A 21,238-nucleotide genomic window follows, 5' to 3' on the forward strand; every position below is an offset into this window, starting at 1 on the left:
CCTGATGTCTTCACTGGACTCCTTATATCACTACTTGTGCAATTTTACATCCATGACTCACAGGTAGCTACAATAATAATTCAACAGCAGCTTACATTAGAACATCAATTTGGTTGAGACATAGCAGTTACTAGTAAACAAGCCAATTATGTGTCATTTTTGGTGTGGGATTAATTTGTTTTGCACTGGAGCCCCTAAGATCCTTGTTCTGCCACTGTATGTGCAGTGAAAAGACATGACGCATCTTTCCTTTCTCTTCCTCTTTCTCTGTCCACCCCACCCCCCCGGCTCATTGCGGATGCGTGTGGTGGTATCCTGGGTGGGGCTGTGTGGCCCAGAATGGAACTTGGAGCACTTAAAGCACTGACCTTCACTCAAAGAGTTGCATCCGCTATAAATATTTAACTCCCTATAAGGGACAACAGAATTAAAGCCATCTATAACAGGCTTTAGTGATGAGAAAGGTCGTTCTCACCGAGAAACCTGGTGTCAGTAAGTTGTTTTTATATACATTTAATATAATGACACACTGTTGTCTATAAAATAGATAAAATTTTAGCTATGCAATGTACGTTTGTCAATTTTATAGACAACAGTATATGATACAATATCATAAAGTACATAAGTAAGTCTATTTAACATTACTTAAAAACTCAAAACATTTTGAGGCAAATGTGTAATGATTTACGTATGCAGGTTACGCAATGCTAAATGGTGAAGTACAAGCTTCCATTATTTGTTAGATACATTAGCCTTGTAGCTCCAGTGTAAATCTAAAGAAGCATTAAAAGAACTTCTCTTAAATTTGTCTATGATGAGATGGGAAGCTTGTGTGCTTTTACTGTTTGAATTTTATTTAAAAAATATTTAATTGGTATTTTTTTATTTTTACTAAATGATATTTTGACGAAAATGAAGAAATGTTCAGTCACTGTTTTAACTAAGAACAAATGATTGGATACCCATCTATGCAGGCTAGTGTGCAAGCATACCGACCCGGGATGTGTGGGTGAAGCTAAACCATTGGCTGGTCAAAAGAAATCATCACAGACTTGGTAGACAGCAACAGTTAAAAAAATACTAGCTAGCCGAAATGTGACTCTTCACGTAAAGCCAAATTCTCAGTAACATATTCAAAACACTTTATCTTTAAATAGACATGGAATCAGAGCTTGAAGCTCTAGAGTTGTTTCTACTGTTGCTTGTGTTTACTGTTAACTGTTAACATATTTCTGCTACTTACTGCTTGCTGTTTTTGGACGCTAGAGTTGCGTCACATGCCAAATCATATCACCTTCACAGAGCTTCTAGAGAACTCTGCCTACTTTCACGGGCACTGTTGTGTGATGGGAAATGAACACATGTATTTAAACAGAGTACAGATAGTTTTGGAATCAGATTTGTAACTGTAAAGTGCGGGTAAAATTATTAGACAGTTTAGACTAAATAATATGCTATGTTTATCTTAAATACTTGTGCTAGACCACTGCAAGCAAATCCCGCAGCTATCCACAGGAGTCCAAAAGAGCATAACTGGCCTCTATCTGTCTGGGTGGGTAGGGTGGCCTATCCCACCACCAAGTGCGATCCTAGCAAATGCAGGCATCTGTTAGTTAACATAGCAGAGTTGGAAGCTAGCCTTCTCCTCCAGGTATGCTGAGATGTCCAATGATGTTTCGTTAGCCGCAGTTTGAAAAGCTGCAGTCTCAAAGGAAGCACGTGCTAGCCCTTTCTTTAAGTGGCTAAAAAAGTGCCAAGTGAAATAAAACTAATAGATTATAGGTTATTAAAGAAAAATGAGCACAAGGTTGTGTCTACTGTAAAGACATCTAGAGCCTTCAACAGGCTACAGCCTTTAACTGTACAAAGAGGAGCCACAAGGCAGCAGTTTCTATTACAGTGACCAGGGATTGTATATGTGTTGCCTTTTATACTCATCCAGCTGCATGATGATACCAGTGTTGAAGAAACACTTCACCTTGGATAGACTATGATGTTCGGGCTAAGAGAGCACGGGGTCAGAAGAGGTTGGGTTTACTGAGGAAACTGTCATCCTTTAAGTGTCTCTGTTTGACTCGCTTGTGCCTGATGCTTCAGCTGCTGAATAACAATAAGGAAATGTTCCATTCTGAGCAGGAAATGATGGGCTGTTTGTCTCTCTTTGGTGTGATGGTGCTCAAAATTTGTCTCGCTCATCCGCTCCCGCTCTCCCTCTCTCACTAGGGAGCGGCTGAGCCCATTTCTTGCAATTTCCAGCCTGCGAGAGTGGAACGTATTGGTGATTAAATAGCCACTGTTGATCACAGTCATACATCCACCCATTTAGAGGGGGAGAATGTAATGGGTGATCTCATGGTTTTAAGCACAGTGCAAAAAAGTGTTTTACCTAACGGTATTTTTTACGGCTAAAGCAAGTAGTTTGTTGTCTCACAGGACAGGCTCCTAGGTAGTATCACCAAACAAACTGGTAGGTTTGGTCACTCAACCACCTACAGATAGGGGCTTGTGACTGGCATGCAAACCAACCAATCACAGGCAAACATGAAATGCTGCTAGAACAAAACCTGCATGAAACAGTTTATGACTAAAAAACCACCAGGCAACACTGACACGAGTGTCAGAGTAGTTTTAAACCTGTAGATGTGATGCTGTGACCTTCACAACCTTTTTTCAGTCCAACACTTACAGCTTGCTCTGAAGGACGTCAGACTCTGAAGGACGTCAGACTTGTCGCAGTGTGGAGCAGGCCCTGCATGCCGCTATTAATGCCGCTAATAACTAGTAACACTTTATAAAAAAGTGCAGTGTTGTGCAGTGTATGCCATTGTAAGTTGAGGGTGCTGTAATGTTCAAGCAGCATGTATGTGACGTATATCATGACGTGTTGTAAAATGCTATGCTAACTATTTATTTCCATTTGTTTTGTTTGGACAATTTACATTAAACAGAATATGTCTTGAGAAGATCAGCAATAGCGAATAGACGACATTGACAATGCAGTTGTTATGACATGGAGACGACAACAATACAGCTCTGCCAAGTCTTGGAAACAGCAAAATGACTCTGCTCACTCTGTTCTCTCTTCTGGATAAACTTTCTGCAAATGAGAAGCAAGTTTCTCCAAATGCAGGCCAAAAGATGGTGTAATGTTGGATGTTAAGCATTTCGTCATCTGTCACACCCATAATCAACTACACACTGAAATCAGTGTTAAACAATCCTCAGTATCCTCACTTTCTGCAGCTAATTTTTGGGCAAGATTCTAATATGATAGTCATGGCCATCATATGGTGTATTTGGACCCTCCTCACAAACTTTGCCATAGAGAAACTATACTTGACCAGCTGCCATAAATACACCTAGTAAACTCAGTGATGTTTTATACTACCCAAGTTTGTGAGATATAACGTGATCACCTGTCAGTATTGGTCAGGTTCTGAAACCATATAAACACACAGTAGTCCAAGCTGGCAAACAGTAGTAAATATATCATTGACACTTAAAATTGTGTACAATAATGTGCATATATAGTTGAAATAAGTATTTTTTGCTGCAATTGGTCTAGATATTATCGCTGTGATAAATTTACTAGTTGCCAATGACCACCTGAACACAAACCACTGTAGTTTTGGAGCTGTGACAGGTCTCTGAGTTTATGAGGACTGTCCAAACGCAGCGTTAGTGCGTGTACATCAGTCTGTGTAACAGTGTGGGTGGAGCTTGTGAGGCTTAGGAACAGTTAATATGGAGCATTTGACTGGATTTTAAACACCAGCTGGAGGAAAAGAAAGCCTCAAACTTCTGACCCTGTGCAGATTGATTAGCTGCAGTGTAATTGTCTTGACTTCCTGTGTGGACAGAACTGGGCTCATGAAGGGCAGCAGTGTTCACTGCAGAGCTAGCAAAGCTTCCTTTCTGTCTCTCTCCCTCTCTCACACACTTTCCATCTCTTTTTCATTCTTTTTCTCTCTCCCCTTTTTACTCGTTCTCTTTATTTTCCTTCTCTCTTTCTCTCTTCTTTTCTCCCCCATCTCTCTCCTTTTCTCTATTTCATTCTCCCTCTTTCACCCTATCCTGATCTTTTTCCCTCTCTTGATCTCACCCTTTCTGTCTTTCCTTCCTTCTCTTTCCATCTGTCTTCTCCTTTGCACTCTCTCTCTCTCTCTCTCTCTCTCTCTTTCTCTCTCTCTCTGTCTCTGTCTCTTCTCTCTCTAACCCACCCCCATCTGTACCCTCTGTAGTTGAGAGTGGGGGAGATTTTCCAGGGACAAAAGAATGAATATGTAATGAAGAATGAGGGAAATGGGTGGGAGTCAATGCTGTGTGTGTGTGTGTGTGTGTGTGTGTGTGTGTGTGTGTGTTTGACAGAGATTTCTGCTTTCTTTAAGATGTTTGATCAGAACAGGAGTTGGGATAAGAATCTCTCTCTCTCTCTCTCTCTCTCTCTCTTTTCTCTCTCTCTCTCTCTCTCTCTCTCTCTCTCTCTCTTTCTCTTTCCCTTTCTGTCTGCACACTCTTGTCTCTCTCCCCCCCTCTCTTCACACTCTTGTCTATCTCTCCACTCAATCTCTCTCTCTTTCGCTTTCTCTTTCTCCTCTCTCCCTCCCTCCCTCCCCTCTCTCTCTCTCTCTCTCTCTCTCTCTCTCTCTCTCTCTAGCAGATTTACTCATTGTTACATTTGGGGAGTCTTTTGGGAACATTGCACTTCAACTCCACCCACTCTCTGTTTCTCTCTCTCTCTCTCTCTCTCTCTCTCTCTGTCTCTGTCTCTCTCCCACAGCTTTCTAGTTGTGGTGGTCTACAAGTGCTTGTACGGTTGTTAGGAATCTCATTTTCTCTATAGGTTTTCTCTATAGGTTTTTCAGGAACTACTGTTGTTTTCACTTTTCTTTTGATATTTCCCTCTTTTATGCAGGTGGATTATCTTATATCTAATCACCACAGAAATATCTCATGAAAAATCATTTTAAAATCAACATTTTCTTAATGGTCACTTTTTGACTGGACATTAAATAAAGGATGAATGGTCTCTGACTTTGGTACAATACTGTACTTGTAAGTGTATCCTTGTATAACTTGTATTCCCATTTTTGTTGTTTTTCTTTTTTTGCTTAATTTAAATTTACCTTTTGCATTGTGTTAAAAGTTCATGATGAATGGATTGACAGAAATAGTCTAAAATTATTTGGCAAAAATCTTGTTCTATTGACTTCCATGACAAGTTTTTTCCTTCTTTCCTTCTTTAATTTTCGACAAGGCTTTTTGTTCCGACAGCGACGATATATATCTGTCTCTCTCTTTCTCTTCCTCTTCCTCCATTTCTCTCTCTCTCTCTCTCTCACACACACACACACACACACACACACACACACACACACACACACACTCTCTCTCTCTCTCTCTCTCCCCCCCCGTGTCCGGGAGCAGATGGTATGCTCCGTGTTAAACTGAGTGAGTGTGTGTTGTGTCTCTGTGCTCTCGGGTCTCTCCTGGAGGAGCTGCTGGAGAGCGAGCGAGCAAGCGGGAACAACTCTCACACACTCTTTCATCGCTGCTGTCGCATTCTTTCACACACACACGCACACACACACCCACACCATACACTCACACATACACTCTTTATCTCTCCTGCACACACACACACACACACACACACACACACACACACACATCTACACTCTTTCTCACAAAGAGTAACACATACTCACACAGCTGGATTGGTTCTCTGTAGATTGGAATAGAGGGGAAAGGAAAGAAAGGAAGCTTTCTGTTTGGATTCTGTGCTCTGTCTGCGCTGCGCGGTGGTGTATGTGCACTTCATCAGTGGAAGAGGAGCGGGGGAGTTTTTGCAGCGGCTGCTTTCCCCCCAGTGTGTGTGACACCATGCTGCTGTGTGTGCGCTGGCCCCGCAGGGTAAAATCCTGAAGATGATGGAGGACAATAAGCAGCTGGCCCAGCGGATCGATGGAGCCATCCAGTCGGCCAGCCAGGAAGTGACCAACCTGCGGTCCGAGCTTTCTGCCACTAGCCGCAGACTGGCCGAGCTGGGGGCCAGCAGTGTGGAGAACAACCAGCACAACCACCACACACACGCGCACGGTAAGAAACAGCTCAAACTCCCATTGCTGAGGTTTTATACGCTCTACAAAACGTTGTGTTCATTATGTAACAACACACTTGTTGTTGTGTTAGCACTATTTAACCCCTTAAACTTAGTGTTTGGTGACTATAAACCTAGCGTTACTGCTATAAACTACTGTGACAATGTAACAACCATGTACAGAAATGTAACAAAGTAGTGCAGTGCATTACTCTTTAAAGTCTTGTAATCACATTAGAAGAATTTAATGACATGCGTTACTCATACGTTTTACTTTTTTCAGGAAGGTAAAATAATCCCACCGCACTCAGTGATTAGCAGTTTGTAATGGATTACTTTTTTGAGTAACTACTATGAAACAGATATTATTAGTCTTGAGACTTTCATTCATTCACTACTATAAGCAATTTAAGTACTATGAAACGTGTTATGTAGTTACAAGAGTAATAAACTGTCACTTCAGTTCATACTGCTGTATTGTGATAAATATTGGCACATTTATGTTGCCTAAACTTGGCTGGCAAAGTTAGGAGTATTAAAGAAAAATACAATACAACCATTTTAGAGTTAGATGTGGGCTTTAAGGGTTTATGGGTTTTATTAAATAAACAGTTTTTTTGTTATTACTATTTTAACCCATTTTCTGTCCGGGCCACAAGAACACAGCTGAACACGCTGCCAGTGTGAAATAAGATTGGGTTAACCCATAAAACCCCATGCTTACTACCACTACGTGGACTATAATACAGTCTAGCTGTGTATAAACTAGATGTGTAATAAAAGTTTAAGGGGTTAAAAGTAACACAAAAGCTGTTGCCTTTAGCATGTGAGTTTAAAGACTGCATTTGCATCATTCCAACTTGAATTGATTTTGTTGTTCTGTATGGCGAGTGTGCAGTTTTAACAGTCTGTATGGCTAAGCAGTTTTATTTGTTTATTTCTTTGAGTTTTTCTTTGCAATAAGTTTTAATGTGCTCTAGGCTTGGAGGAGTTTAGCGCTGGTGCTGTTTCTGAGGTAACAGTTTGGTGAAGTGTGGAATAAAGAATGGCTGAGAAAGAGAGAGAGTGAGAGAGAGAGAGAGAAAGAGAGAGAGAGAGAGAGAGAGAGAGAGGCGAGGGGTGAGCTTTTGTTTAGAGTGAAAGAGAAGTGAAGGGAGGGAGCCGGTGCTGTTTCTTTTTGCCTTGTCCCGTTTCCTGGGTAGCCAGTGGGATGGCTATTGTATGCAGCAGCGAGAGAGAGAGAGAGAGACAGACAGAGACTGTTCAGTTTTAAAAGAAGACAGAAAATGTTAAAAATGCTATAAGATTTTTATTTCTTATTGTATTTATCTTTAATGAACTTTACAAACTTAGCTTCGTCCTCTTGTTTGCTACACTCAGGCACTTTGAGAGTCATCCCTGACAGTTCTTGTTGAAGAATGAAGCCTGTGTGGGAGCTACTAAGTATCGACAACTAAGAAACAAGATCTGATTAGCCAATTAGACTTGTACTTTGATAGTTACATAAAATTAACAAATAGGACAATTCAATTTGCAATTATTATTCAATGCAATTATTTATATGGCTATTAAATATCAGCTGAAACTTCATGATTATGACAGGGTTTCATTATTGCAGTGTGAATGTATTGAGAATTTAAATCTTCTGCATGGTCATGCTAGCTGACCAGCATATCAGCCACCAAAACTCAACATTTGATAGTTTTGGTGATGATCAGTACGTCATCTTTCATTACTGGTGACCAGCATACCATCGTCCAGCTAGCAAGCAAAGCAACTTGTCACCACTTATAATAGAACCATAAACATATAACAGACAAGCAACATGGGCAACATGATTCTGATCTCAGTGATGGTAGCTAATTCTTCAGTTTACTGCAATTTGCTTTAAGTACTCAGTGATGAGGCCACAAACAAAATAAAGACACCAAAATAGACCAGGATAGCTAACTTCCTAAAGTTAGCAGTGTATTTAGCAAACAGGCTCAGCTAGCAGATCCTCTGTATTTCTTACTAGCACTGGTAAGGAAATGAAGACATGTACTGGCAGGTGGAAATGGAAGATGGCAGATGTTAGTGGTCAGACTTTGTGCTGGAGTGTGTGTCGGAGTGTGTGCCTCCACTGCCTCAGGTTATGTGTGTTCGTTTGCTGTTAGCTGTTAGCTAAACTTCCTGTAGGGCAGCTCCAAGATCCTCCATATGGCTGAAGCAGAGGAGGATCAGTTGATGCAGTGTGTGTGAGTCAGGGTGTGGTGTGAGCTGAGGTGTGTGTCTCAGGGCCAGACAGCATGGGTGTGTGAGCTGTGTGTTTGATCAGGTGGAGAAATAGTGGCACCTCTTAAATGAGTGGGTTCTGTGTGAAGAGTGTGAGTGTTTCTCTTCCCGATTCTTTCATTCACAATCTTCAGTATGTGATAAATCTGCATGTGTTTCTCTCTTTCTTCCTTTTGCTGTTTTTTATTTTTATCTTTCCGTCAAACTCAGATATACAGAGATTTTCCTGATGACTCGCGAAAAATTAATATTCATGTCTCTGTTTTTGTAATATTTTGAAGGTCTAAGCAGTTCAAATCGAACTGCTCCCTCTTGATTTTGTGCTACATCTGTTTTGGGTTGAGTATTGTTTGGGTCTCGTCCCACCCCAACACTAATGGATAGCCAATCAGCACTGGCTTGTCACACAGCTCTACAGATTTGCAGGTTGTAATTGAGATTTTGGGGGGCTGTAGGCTTCTGTGAGCTCTTTGAACCCCGTCTTTGTATCTCTTAATACAGATATATTTATGTGCCTGTTCACCAGGGATGTTTAGTCAGTTCATGTGACTTGTGAGCTTGAGCAAGTTTCAAGTCCAACTGAGATGCAAGTCCGATTTGAGTCTTGAGATTCTGGGGTGCAAGTCCAGGCTGAGTTTCGAGTCTATGGGTTGCAAGTTCGTTTTGAGCCTCGAGTTTCTGGGGTGTGAGTCTAGATTAAGTCTCAAGTTTTTGGGTTGCAAATCCAAGTAGTCTTGAGTCTCTGGGATGCAAGTCCAAGCTGAGTCTTGAGTTTCTGAGTGCAACTTGAGTCCCCATTTCACAGAAATTTTTTTTTATAGACATATAAATCAGCCTTGTGTCAGGTTGAACTATTCTCTGTTCATTCACTGCAGAACTATAAAGCTGTTCTATGGAGTGAATATTTCTAGAGCTTGTTAAAGGGTAGTCTCAGGCCAGACATGATCCTGTAACAAGAACACACAACTGGGGACAACTTTGGTTTGCCCGGACTGCTTTGGAATCTGTCAAAAACAAGTGTACCCCCCCCTGTCTAAAACCCACCCCTAAATTCCTGTACTACTTGCTCTTTTAATGTCCAGACTACAATTGATGACACAAGCAAAACAAGCCAGCTAGTGAAAAGCTATCGTTAGAATTGTTTTTCTCTTATTTCTTACCACATGTACTGGGTTTTACACACACACACACAACACACATCTACATGCTTAATTGTTTTCTTTTTGGTGGTATTAAGTATTAAGAATATGTATTCAGAATACAGAAAATAAGGATCTGTATTCAGTTCAAGTTACACTTTGTAAAGCAAGATTCAGAGTGATGTATTACAAAACTATTTTAAAATCGTGTATGCATTTTGTGGCAAATAATATACATGTTATTAATTGAAAATCACACAGCTAGTCAAATTTTTGCAGTATTTTATTATTGGGATATGGCAAATTATTTGCTTAGTTCATAAAATGACAGTGGGATTATGGGAGCAGCAGTGGACTGAAGCAAAATATTCAGAATATTGTAACAATACTGGGTCCATGGGTAAATGTTTGTTGGCTTGTTACCCGTCGGACAATGTTGACGAGTGCACCATCACCCTCTGCTTTGAGCTCTGCCTTTACAATGTGTTGGATTGCTTTCAAAATTTCACTCTCAGTTTGTTCCCACCCTAATAAGCCTACGTTCTCACCCACATTTAGCCCAAATTTTGTCAAGGTTGTTCCCAGACATTCTTGTTACGAGATCATGTCCAGCCCCAAGATTAGTTAACGGGACCCTGAATAATGGAAAACTAAACCACACTGCACTGCCCACACACACAAGACCTGGATGGAGGGCAAATGTGTGTGTATGTGTGTGTGTGTGTGTGTATGTGATTGAAAGAGAAATGGCGCAGTAATGCACTTTGTTTATATTTTACTGTACACACTCAAGCGTACACACTGAGCTAGCCACACTCACTCTCACACACACACACACACACACATACTTGACTGTATTATACTGAACTCACTCACCTGACTGAGAGAGAGAGACATGCACTGTGAGCAGAGAGAGAGGAAGCGGAAGAACTGAGCTGGAATGTGAACTGGACACCCTCCAAACACCACAAATACACACATTAATGAGGTACATGGGAGAGAATGGAATGGATAGATAAATAGAAAGAGAGATAGAGAGAGGGAGAGAAATAGATTATAACATGCATGCCAATGAAGCACTGTTGAAATAGAGAGAAGAGAATAAAAATAGCAAGAATGGAAAGTGAGAGAAATAAAGATTGAGAATGAAAGAGAGAAAAAAAAATAAGGAAAAGAGGGATACAAAGAAAGAGTGGGAGAGAGAGACAGAGAGTAAGAGGGGGAAGAGTACGAGATATAAACAGAGTGAGAGAAAGAAGTGAGAGAAAGAGGGAGAGAGAAATTAAATAGAAATAAAGACATCATCTTGCCGCTCTAATTATAAGAGTGAATAACATCACACAACAATAAACTCATAGTAAACAACTTTATCAGTAAAGGCTCATAATAAACAGCTTTATCAGTTACATTTCTGACGGTGATGTAATTGGAGGGTGTTCCCTCAGGTTTACAATGTTTTTCGTCACTTTAACAAGCTGGCAACATGATTGGTGTAAACTCTGAATCATGTTTAATTCCCAAGCAACAAGAATCTGCTTTGTGTAATAGGCCTCTATGAGCGCTCCCATAAATAAAACACTGCGTGTTTTTCCATGCTGAGTTTTACCTCATTTAGCCCTTTGTAAGCTGAGATAGATGACCAGTAAAGCTGGATCTTTACATTCCTGAGGTTTCACTGCATGATGAACTGCTTGTGCAATGGCACAGTGTAATTAAAACATCGTGTGTGAGCGCAGAGGTGGGTGGGGGATCCTTAAACCACACTCGTCTTCATAAGTGATCTTACTTCAATGAAAACAGCCTGACAAAAAGCCAACTAGAGTCGGAGTATCAGGTCCAAAACTGACTTAAGCACTGAGGTCACTTTTGAACTGCAGTGGAACTACTTAGTACATCCAGCATAGGAACTGAAGTTTAGTAGGTTCTATAACCATTACTACATCTGTTGTAAACATGCTTACCACAGTGCTGCCAAAAAAGTGTCAAGTGAGATTTTCTGGTTCAAAAAGTTGGAAAACGCCCTTATGATGATGTATCTTGGAGGTGGGAGAAACGTTTGAAAAAGTGTTATAGTCAAAGGTTTTTTTGCTAGCTGGCTAATGCAAATAGAAGCCAAATAGCAAACACTAATGCTATGACACAGAATTTCATGTCTGTATTTATTACCCTCTACGGCAGTGCCTCCTCTAGCAGTCCTCTAGCAGTGGAGGGTTCCCAATGGTTATATGACGTATTTGCGCAGTGCACGCTGCGGTTTTAAATTCTATAAAACCGGTTAGGCTGAGGGACTGAATATTACATAACAAGACCAATGACATTTTAAATGCTAGATTTAGGAATGCTTCTTTAAAAAGAGAGGTGTTAGAAACAGAAAAATCAGTCCAGGACCTGCAAAAGCAGTCCAGACGTGCTCATGCTAGATGGTGATTGTTGTGATGAGGTGATTAGTCATGCTTCCCTTTAATAATAAATTTTTGTCGCTTGCAAACTAGACAAGTAATAATGACACTGATAGCAGGCAAACTATGCAAACTGACTATACAAGTTGCATAGCTAGCTCACTATTTTGAGCAAACTAGCCCTAAGGCTAACTGTACATGGTGAAACCTTCATGCAAACAATTGTATGTTGCTAGTTGTGTGCAGCTTGGCAGTAAAAGGTCAAAAGTTGCATGCAACACATTTAATTATTCCACTAGTTATCAAGATTAGTAGTTTTTATTTTTCATATGTTGTATGACTCTGACTATATAAAACCATCTGTGACCATGTCTCAGGCTCCCTTTCTCATAATACATTTTATCCTACGCTCCAGTTTGTGTAAATTTAAAAGAGACAAGAAAATGAATAACCCAGCTAAGCAGATTGTGCTAACAGCAGACTAACAGAGGAGAACACAATCTGGCATCAGCAGCTGCTTAAACAGCTGTCACGTAAACAACAGCTAGCTATCTAGTTTAGCTAACTTGTTACCAGCTAATAAGCAGTGTTATTTCAATCGAAATTATGTAGTTTGACGTGGCATCCCCCTCTACTGTTGTCGTAGCAGAAATGAAGGTTTCTCTGAGAAATTGGCAGCTGACCAGTCCATCAATTGGATTATCATGCTTTAAGTTGGACATTGTAGCTCTTGTCATTGACTACGTTACTGTCAGTGCTGAGCTGTCTGTTGTGAGGGAAAAGACATTTGGCCATTACATATTCACCCACCACCTAAAATGGAAAGATTTGTGTCCTCTAAGATCAATAGCCTGAAAGCCTAATGCATTATTCACAGCCCAGCCTGCTCAGCACTTTGGCCTCACACACTTTTGAACTCTGCACACTTGAAAATTCACCTTAATGTTCAGACAAAGCCTGAGATCAACCTGCTGGTGAACTTTCTATCATCTCTGATGTATTGTAGCAGAGTCTTTGCTCTGTGTAGGGCTGTATAAGCTTGCAGCAGTGTTGGGAGTACCTGTAATCACATTACATTTGTCTGTAACGCAGTAATGTAACACATTACTGTTCCTCCAGTAATCATGTAACAGCTTCTAATAGTACATGCTTGCACAAACATTAGTTGACCTCTCGTCATGTGGCTTTGGCCAGAGTTTGATAGGAGATAGGACAAAAATGGCAGAGAGGTCTGCAGCTTTTTGAGGGGTAGATATAGGTACATTACTTTGAAGTTGTTGCATGAAACGACAAAAATGTGATTGTAAAGTGCAAACTGTGCCCAGGCCAGAAACTACTATCCACTGCTGTAAACACAACATCAAATCTCTCCAAGCACCTGCACAGGCAACATGCCAGCACAAAACTAGTTGCAAAAGACACCTGGACACAGAGTGATGCTCAAGCTGAGTGTATGCCAGCCCTAACCAAGCAGCCACAGCTTGATTTTCAACAGGTAACAAAAGCAGAGATTAACAGGCTTTTCTGTGAAGTGCTCTTTGGGCTGGTTTTCGCCAACTTTGTTGTTGGCTTTGGGGTACTTTACTGAAGAGCATAAAAAAAGAACTTGTGCATGTCCTGCTTATTAGAATTTTCCCGTTCCACCTTAAATGGTGCAGCAGTTATTATTATAATGCCTCCGGCACCCGAATGTAACTGCTGAACCATTTAAGGAATGGAAAAATTTGAACAAGAAGCTGGCGAACACGAAGCTGACTTTATAGGCAAATGCAAAAGTAATGTAACAAGTAACGTAACAAATTACTTCCCACAGGCGGTATATAATAATGCATTAATTTTTTGAGTAAAAGCCCCAGTACTGCCTAGCAGCATAGACGACGAAAACAGAGGGCTAACAAAACAGATAGCCGCAATGTTAGATAGCTTTAATCTGATGGGGTTGCTAGCAAAAAAAACATTGTTATTTTTTAAGCTTTGCACAGCTCAAGTTTTTTGTTGTCATGGCTCAGATGATTAACAGGAACTTCTTCTCAACTGTCCAAAACCCATCCTCTGTTCTGTTTTCTTGCAGTTATTTGGTTGAAATGAAATGCCCTTACTGAGCATCTTTTACTTCAATAGAAGTAGTACAGTAGTAAAGTTGTGCTTTAAGTCAATTATGAATGTAAATAGAAGACTTTTATTCTGCTACTTTTACTCAAGTACAAGATTTTTGTACTTTGTTCATCACTGTTTACCGAGTCCTTGCAGTGGAGAGCAGTTCAGTTTCAGGTAGGCTGGATCACAGCCTGCGGACATGATGGACTGGATTAGCGTGCAGTTTGTGCTCAGACAGACTCTGCTCCTCAGATCTATCAGTGAGGGAGAGAGCAGTACAGCTCAGCAAATGAGTGCAGTGCGAAAGCAGACATACCCGCGTTTCAGAGCCTCCGGCAGCGCTGAACTGCAGGCTGAGTCGTGCTGGTGATGCTGCAGAGGAGAATCTAACTGTGAATCTGTCATAGAAGGCACAGAGAACTGCTGGAGATGGAAAGGAAGAGATGGAAAATCTATATATGTGTGAATGAGCATGAAAGAGACAGAGAGAAAGAGAGAAGAGAAAGATAGAAAAAACTGAGTTTTTTTTTGTAATTGAAACTGATGCTTCTTAAAACTCTGTGGGCAGGTTTGCTATACATGTATTATGTGCAGTGCCAATGGTAAATCATTATTGGAAATTCTTTTTAGTTTCAGTTTAGGCTTATTCTGTGTCTTGGAAACTGGGGCTTAATATTTGTTATCTTTTTTCAGTGATGCTTTGGCGATAGTGTACAGGGCTGAATTGAATTGAATTGAATTGACAGAGACAGAAAGCAAGATAGAAACTAGGTTTCCCTCCATGTACTTTTATACATTTATGCATATTTATATATCTTGTCATATTGGAAGAAATGCCTTAATGGAAACCTCAAATGTCAAACAGAATCTTCATAATTTGCATAAAGGTTTGTATGCTTGCCTGAGGTAGATATAAATAATACAAATAAAATAAATAGAATAAAGTCAAATGACTGCTCATAATTTTGCCTAGTCACAGCTATGGAATATGGCAGAAGGCAACAGGTACCTGTAGTCTAATAAAGAAATTAAAATATTTAAAAATGTAAACCTTTATCTTATCAAACAAAGATACAGTGTCATTGATCCAGAGCTCCAAAAGTTGAGTGCTAATAGCTCCCTCTTGTAGAGAATCTTCAGCTTGCTGAACACAAGTGAATGAGTGAGCGAGTGAGTTACAATCCATGTAAATGAAGTGCCATAAAACTTAACAAAACAGCAATGAGAAGCTGCTCAACATTAAAGATTTCTGTATGTACTGTGTATAATTCAGTCACTGAGGTGTAAAGCCATCCCGAGTGGTTTGATGTCAATGGTTCATTGTAGAACAATAATGATTTCTTTGCAGTGGTGGTGGTAGAAACCAGGGGTCATGATGTCTACCTTGCAAATATAGCCATTTTACGTGCTATCTAAAATGCTGTTTTTTCTTACTGTATTCTGAATTACCCCTCTGCCATGAATGTATTAAAAATGTGTTTTAAGCCAAAAACGTATCAAAAAAATATAATAAAACAATGTTTTAAACAGCGTATTCTGAACCATTTTATGTAATAACTTTCTGTGAGGGAGATTTTAGAGGCATTACCTCACAACAGATGTCTGGTTCCTATCACCACCACAGAATGGAGCATTTCACATGAAACCACTCTGAATTACTTTAGTCATATCTTACCAATTTAATTATGTAGAAATTTGACCTAGACAATTTTATTCTTTTGTACAGAGGTGGAGGAAGTGCAGCCTAATTTGCATAATTGTTTGCAACATTTCAGTTATTTACTTAAATAACTAGTTTGTCTTTAGAATTCTTGCAAGAGAGAAAGAGAGAGAGAGAGAGCTGTGCTGAGCTTGATGGTCTGCAGCACTGCAGTGTGCGGTGTTGTGACTGGCCACAGCACTGTGGAGTGTGTGTGTGTGCTGCAGTGACTGGCTCTATTGAACAGTGGACTGGGCCACCGCCACTGACGGATGGCTGGCAGTGTTGCCGTAGAAACGGGCGGCACTGGAGCCTGCAGGGCAAACAGACTGGGCATCCTGACTGGCATCTTAATGCCAACTTCATCTGCTTTTACTGTCGATCTGAGAAATAAAGTAGACTTTGTACTCTTTCAGCTCTAAAGTATTACAAACTCACCAGCCACTTTATTAGAAACCCCTTTCTTGCTGGTGTACAGTTACCATCCTCTACCCCATTCATCAGTTTCTGAGTACTTAATTCATCTTTCCTAGGAGGGATTCCACAATAAATGAATTGTATGCTAACTCTACACTTGTTCTGACTTAAAAAAAAAAAAACATAATTTGCCCAGTGCTAGCCTGGGGTGAGGCTGCCGGGAGGGTAGCATGTGGATTTTTATGTAAATGTTGGTGGGCAGTGTGCAGGCCAGCAGCTTTTGACCTCAGAAACGAGAGAATCCAGAGAAGATGAGAGCCAGAGAGAATATGTGTGAGAGAAAGATGGAGGTGGTGAAGCAATACTTTGGCAAATGATTAAACTATCTGTTCCATTTCTTAGCCACTCAGTATTTTGCCATTACTAGATTAAATTAAAGCTATATCGAGACCTCAGAAAGCTATAGTAGATGACACATGGCTTGAAATTTACACTGAGAAAGGCAGTCAGTCTTTTATATACACACAAATGCTAATGGTATGTCCTCAGCCAACATTACTATCCGAGTTTTTTTTTCACTTCGTATCTTTCAGAGAGATTGTGAAGATGTGGTAAACTGATGCCAAGCTTGATAAAGTATGTTGAAATTTTTACTCCATTAAATTTATACGAGTAGACTGATGCTCTCTGCTATGTGATGTTATGCATCCGTTGTGTATTGGCCTTAAGTCATTGCATGCGGTTGCCTCAAACTGCGTTAAGTAATCTCAAACAGACTTGCTTATGTGGTTTCTGACACACTGTTCTCTGTTAACTCTTATGAAAGTGAACAAAATTACAGACAAACAGCTTCAGGGTGGCTAGGATGTACTTTTGTCCATTTTTGTAGTTAACAGTGTGTCATTCAGTAGTTCAGTTTGTAGTTGTAAATATGGAGTATGTTAGCCAACCTAATATGCTAAATGTATTGCTAACTTTAACAAATGATCTACTCTGATCTATGTTTATATCTTCCATTTTCCCACATTGTAAGAATTTACGGTCTTTAAGGCAGCAGTTACAGATGTAAGCAAATGTTTATGGCCTAACTCACTAAAAGTGAGATACAGTTAGAGACTGAAAATGAGCCACCATTGATATGCTGAAGTTCAGGAACAAGTCAGAATCTTTCAGACACAATATTGTTGAATTTAGATAGGATATTCTCGTTCTACATTCGGGTTCAGACAAAATATTGTTTGCTTCTGGTTCTCCGAAGATCTTTCAATGGGTGGCTCTTTAAACAATAATTGTAAATGAGATATGTGAGTATGTAGAACCTGCATAATTAATGGTTCTGTACAAATTTTAAATTGTTCTTACATCTAAGCCAACTTTTATTTTTAAGAGTATACTTGAAATGAAAGAATCTGTTTCTGAAGCCATGACTTGAAGGAACTTTTAGGTTAGGAAACACACATTTCACAATTACTATGTTAGCAGTGAAGGCAGCATAAGAGCCAGAAAGAATGCCATCCCTGTGGTTCTTATACTGCCATCATGTGATTTGAGAATTATGCTCGCTTTTATTCCTCTCTAAGTTGTGGTGATTTTTATGGGTCTTGTAATTCTCTGCTTTGGCGATCCTGAAAAAAAATCAAGTATATAGTATGTAGTAATTACTAGCTTACTTCGTGGCTCTTTCTTTGAAATCCAGACATGAGGCTTTGAATTGTGCAGTTTACTCTTGAGCAGGTTTGATCTTGTTGAAGTGAAAGGCATGTGCTCTCGTTAGCTCTGCTGGTCCACATGAGATGCATTACAGAAAGCAGACGTGTTTTCTTTTTTGAGTTTTTTTTTTACTTCTCTCAAGATCTTCCTTGTCTTCCTGCTAGTTCCCCATATGCATGGTAGAGCTTGAAATATTTGTCTGAACTTTTGGTTGGGTTTTTATTCTGGCATGTCGGAGTCACTTGTGTTGTTGGTACTGAACTCCTTGAGGCCAGCATAAAAACAACACATTATATAGAATCTGTCTGAACTAAGAATGTTTGGGATTTTGTTTAAAGGCATTGATTGATGAATACATTTGGAAGAAACATTTTGTCAATTTCCTTATCTTGTTTATCAATAATCTGATGATGGCAGGAGAATTTTGTGGGCTACAGTTGTGTTGGGCAGAATTCTGTGGGGATATAGTCAGGTTCATTAGGGATTGGGATTAGGCTGAATTTTGTTGGCTGCAGATGAATTCAGACAGAATTTTGTTGGATTACAATTGGGTTCATGCAATTGGGTTCCTTGGCTACTTTCAAGCTTAGACAGAACATTGTTAGGCTACAGTTGGGATTAGACAGAATTTTGTTGGCTTCAGATAAATTCAGGCATAATTTTGCTGGGCTACAGTTGGGTTCAAACAGAATTTTGTCAGACTATAGTCGGAATTAGATTAAAGATTCTGATTCTGGTGTTTGGATTTGGTTCAAAATTTCAGGCTCAATTAAAGCTCTAGTATAGAGAAAGCACACCCTCCCCCCCCATCCCACCCACTCCCACACACATACTGCTTTCCAGACCCCAGCCTGTCCTCTGTGAGCCACACCCTGTCTGTGGCCAATGCAGCGTGAGGGAAACTGTGGCCAAACAATAGCCCCAGGCTGGGGCCCGCCGCAGAGGGGGGCTAATATCCCCCACTTACACACACACAGACACACACACACACACTGGCTCTTCTCTTGAGGCTCCATTAGCAGCTGTATAGATGTTTGGGGAGAAAAATCTGTTTCCATGCTGGGGAAACCCTTGGATCCTCACTTTATACAGAAGGAAAGTTATGGGTCTTTCCCCCAGACACCATAAATCTTAGAACATTTCCGCTATACTCATTCATCTCAGTGGTTTAAAGGCATAGTTTTGGTCTTGAAAGCAAAGGGGGGAAATGCAATAGCTAACATTAGCTAGCTGCCTAGCTATAATTGGTAGCTAACTTTAGCTATAGAAGCTTGCTTACCATTGGGCAACAAAATCAGACTTTGTATGGCAACATACTGAGATTATGAAGTCCCTTCATGAGAGTCCAGTCTTGAGTCACTGGGGTGCAAGTCCAAGTCTTAAGTCCTTAGTAGAGAATTTTGGATTTTGCACTGTACGAAAGTGAATCCCGACTGAAAACTTGAGAGGTTTAACACAGTTTTAAATAACGAGCCTTTCATCACAGAAAAACTTCTGCCTGGACAGAACTGAATTGCTATATGCAGTAAATTCTGCGTTTAAAGGAAAAAGGTAGCTAATCCAGCTACTGACGTTTTAGTAAGTTTTATGTTTTAATAGAATGTGATCTGTAACTTCAGCTAGATGAGCTGATGACTTCAGCTGAATTCAGGGGTGTAACTAGACTGTACCAACATCAGGAGCTGAGCACATGGGTCCTTTTACACGATTACACAGTCTATCCTCTAGATTCTAGGGCACCTTCACCGCAGACTGTAAAAAACAACTGGTCAGTTCAAAACAAAAAAAAAAATGGCAATGCTTTTATCTAAAATCTAAAAAAACAATTAACTTCATGTGTAATTACCAGAGTGTTTAAAATATATCTGCTTGTATGCCCATATAATGAGAACACTAACTTACTTTAAAAAAGAAATACCATTAGCCAAAAATGAGTTGCATGTATAATTACCACCTAGCCACAAATAAAGTTATGTGTATGAACTGGGGCGACACGGTGGCGCAGTGGGTAGCGCTGTCGCCTCACAGCAAGAAGGGCCTGGGTTCGATTCCCGGCCGGGTGACCAGGGTCGTTTCTGTTTGTTTGCATGTTCTCCCCGTGTCTGCGTGGGTTTCCTCCGGGTACTCCAGTTTCCTCCCACAGTCCAAAAACATGCCGTCAGGCTGATTGGACATGCTGAATTGCCCCTAGGTGTGTGTGACTGTGTATGTCTGTCTGTCTGCCCTGCGATGGACTGGCGACCTGTCCAGGGTGAATCCTGCCTTCCACCCAATGACGGCTGGGATAGGCACCAGCACCCCACCGCAACCCAGAAGGATAAGCGGTTTAGATGATGGATGGATGGATGAACTGGTATCTGGTATTTTATCAGAACTCAAATGACCATATATTATTTTGTCCTGTTTTAGTTCTTGACATCTATATTGAAAATGAAATAACTAATGATACATTAGTGTGCTGAGATAAGGTTCTGTCCTATATCTGCCTTTTTGTGCTGCTGCTTCTCCTGTCGTTCTCTTTTTTCTGCCGTTCCTTGTACCTTGAAAAAATGTCTGTATTTAAAAATGACTCAGAACAAACACTAAATGGAAAATGTGTACAGAAGTAGAATGGCACTTAGCTAACCTGACTTACTGATGCCAAAATAAGATAAAGCTTTTTCGTTCCACTTTAAATGTTTCAGCAGTTACATTCAGGTGTCTGCGGCCTACTGCGCCATTTAAAGTGAAAGGAAAAATTCAAAGAAGCAAACTTCAGCCCCTACAAAATGTTCTGCACCACCTAATGGCCAACAATTGCTCATATTACAACAGTGCATTAATGTTAGTTAGGAGAACATTTGGCTCACTTTTCTCTTTTCTTTTCAAAGCTTCTTTGCAGCAACACACTGTTTACACTGTCATCTCGTTAGCTCCAACAACATCTCCCAGCTATCAATGGAGAGTAGATCCCAGTGTGCGAAATACTCCCTGGTATTCTGGGGGTCCCATGTTGGCTGGCTACTCCAGAGTTGGCTGGCTGCTAATTCACTCGTCATAGCAGCTCTGATGCTAACTTTAGTGGCAACAAAATGTTTGGTTTAGTAATTGATCTTTAAGACGTTTTTTTTTTAAGTTTGGAAGTGTGCTCTTCCACACATTAACTAAGATCTTACACATCTCCTCTTTTGTCTTCAGTTTGAGAAATGTCTCAATATATTGGTAATATCTCTTGCGAATTTGGGAATAAGTTTTCAGATTTACAAATATGCTTCGGCAAACTGTAAAGTTTTTCAGAGGTATCCAGGGCATAGTTACAGTTGATAGGCAAGGACCAACTGGGTGAACCAATTTGCTACAGCGCCACCCACTGGCAGACCCGTGCTGCATTGCTAGTTAGTTAAAAATAAGTCAAAAGCTCGCC

The 21,238-nt window shown here is 40.3% G+C and overlaps 1 protein-coding gene across 5 annotated transcripts in view; it reads left to right on the forward strand.

The window, feature by feature from the left end:
• The first annotated feature begins 401 nt into the window (after positions 1 to 401).
• The window catches only part of kaznb (kazrin, periplakin interacting protein b), a 179,038-nt gene continuing 158,201 nt past the window's right edge, over positions 402 to 21,238 (forward strand). For 3 of the 5 annotated variants that reach the window (XR_005006144.1, XM_036560014.1, XM_036560011.1), the window contains exon 1: positions 5,913 to 6,099. Coding sequence is in view for 4 of the 5 variants with exons in the window: in XM_036560014.1 (XP_036415907.1) it covers positions 5,928 to 6,099 (172 nt within the window). In the remaining variant the exon portion in view is untranslated. Of the gene's footprint in view, positions 493 to 5,466; positions 6,100 to 21,238 lie in introns of those variants that run through there. The other 2 variants (XM_036560009.1, XM_036560008.1) reach the window with 2 other exon arrangements.

The sequence above is a fragment of the Colossoma macropomum genome, unplaced genomic scaffold (genome assembly GCF_904425465.1).
Source record: "Colossoma macropomum unplaced genomic scaffold, Colossoma_macropomum, whole genome shotgun sequence".
In the NCBI taxonomy this organism is placed as follows: Eukaryota; Metazoa; Chordata; class Actinopteri; order Characiformes; family Serrasalmidae; genus Colossoma; species Colossoma macropomum.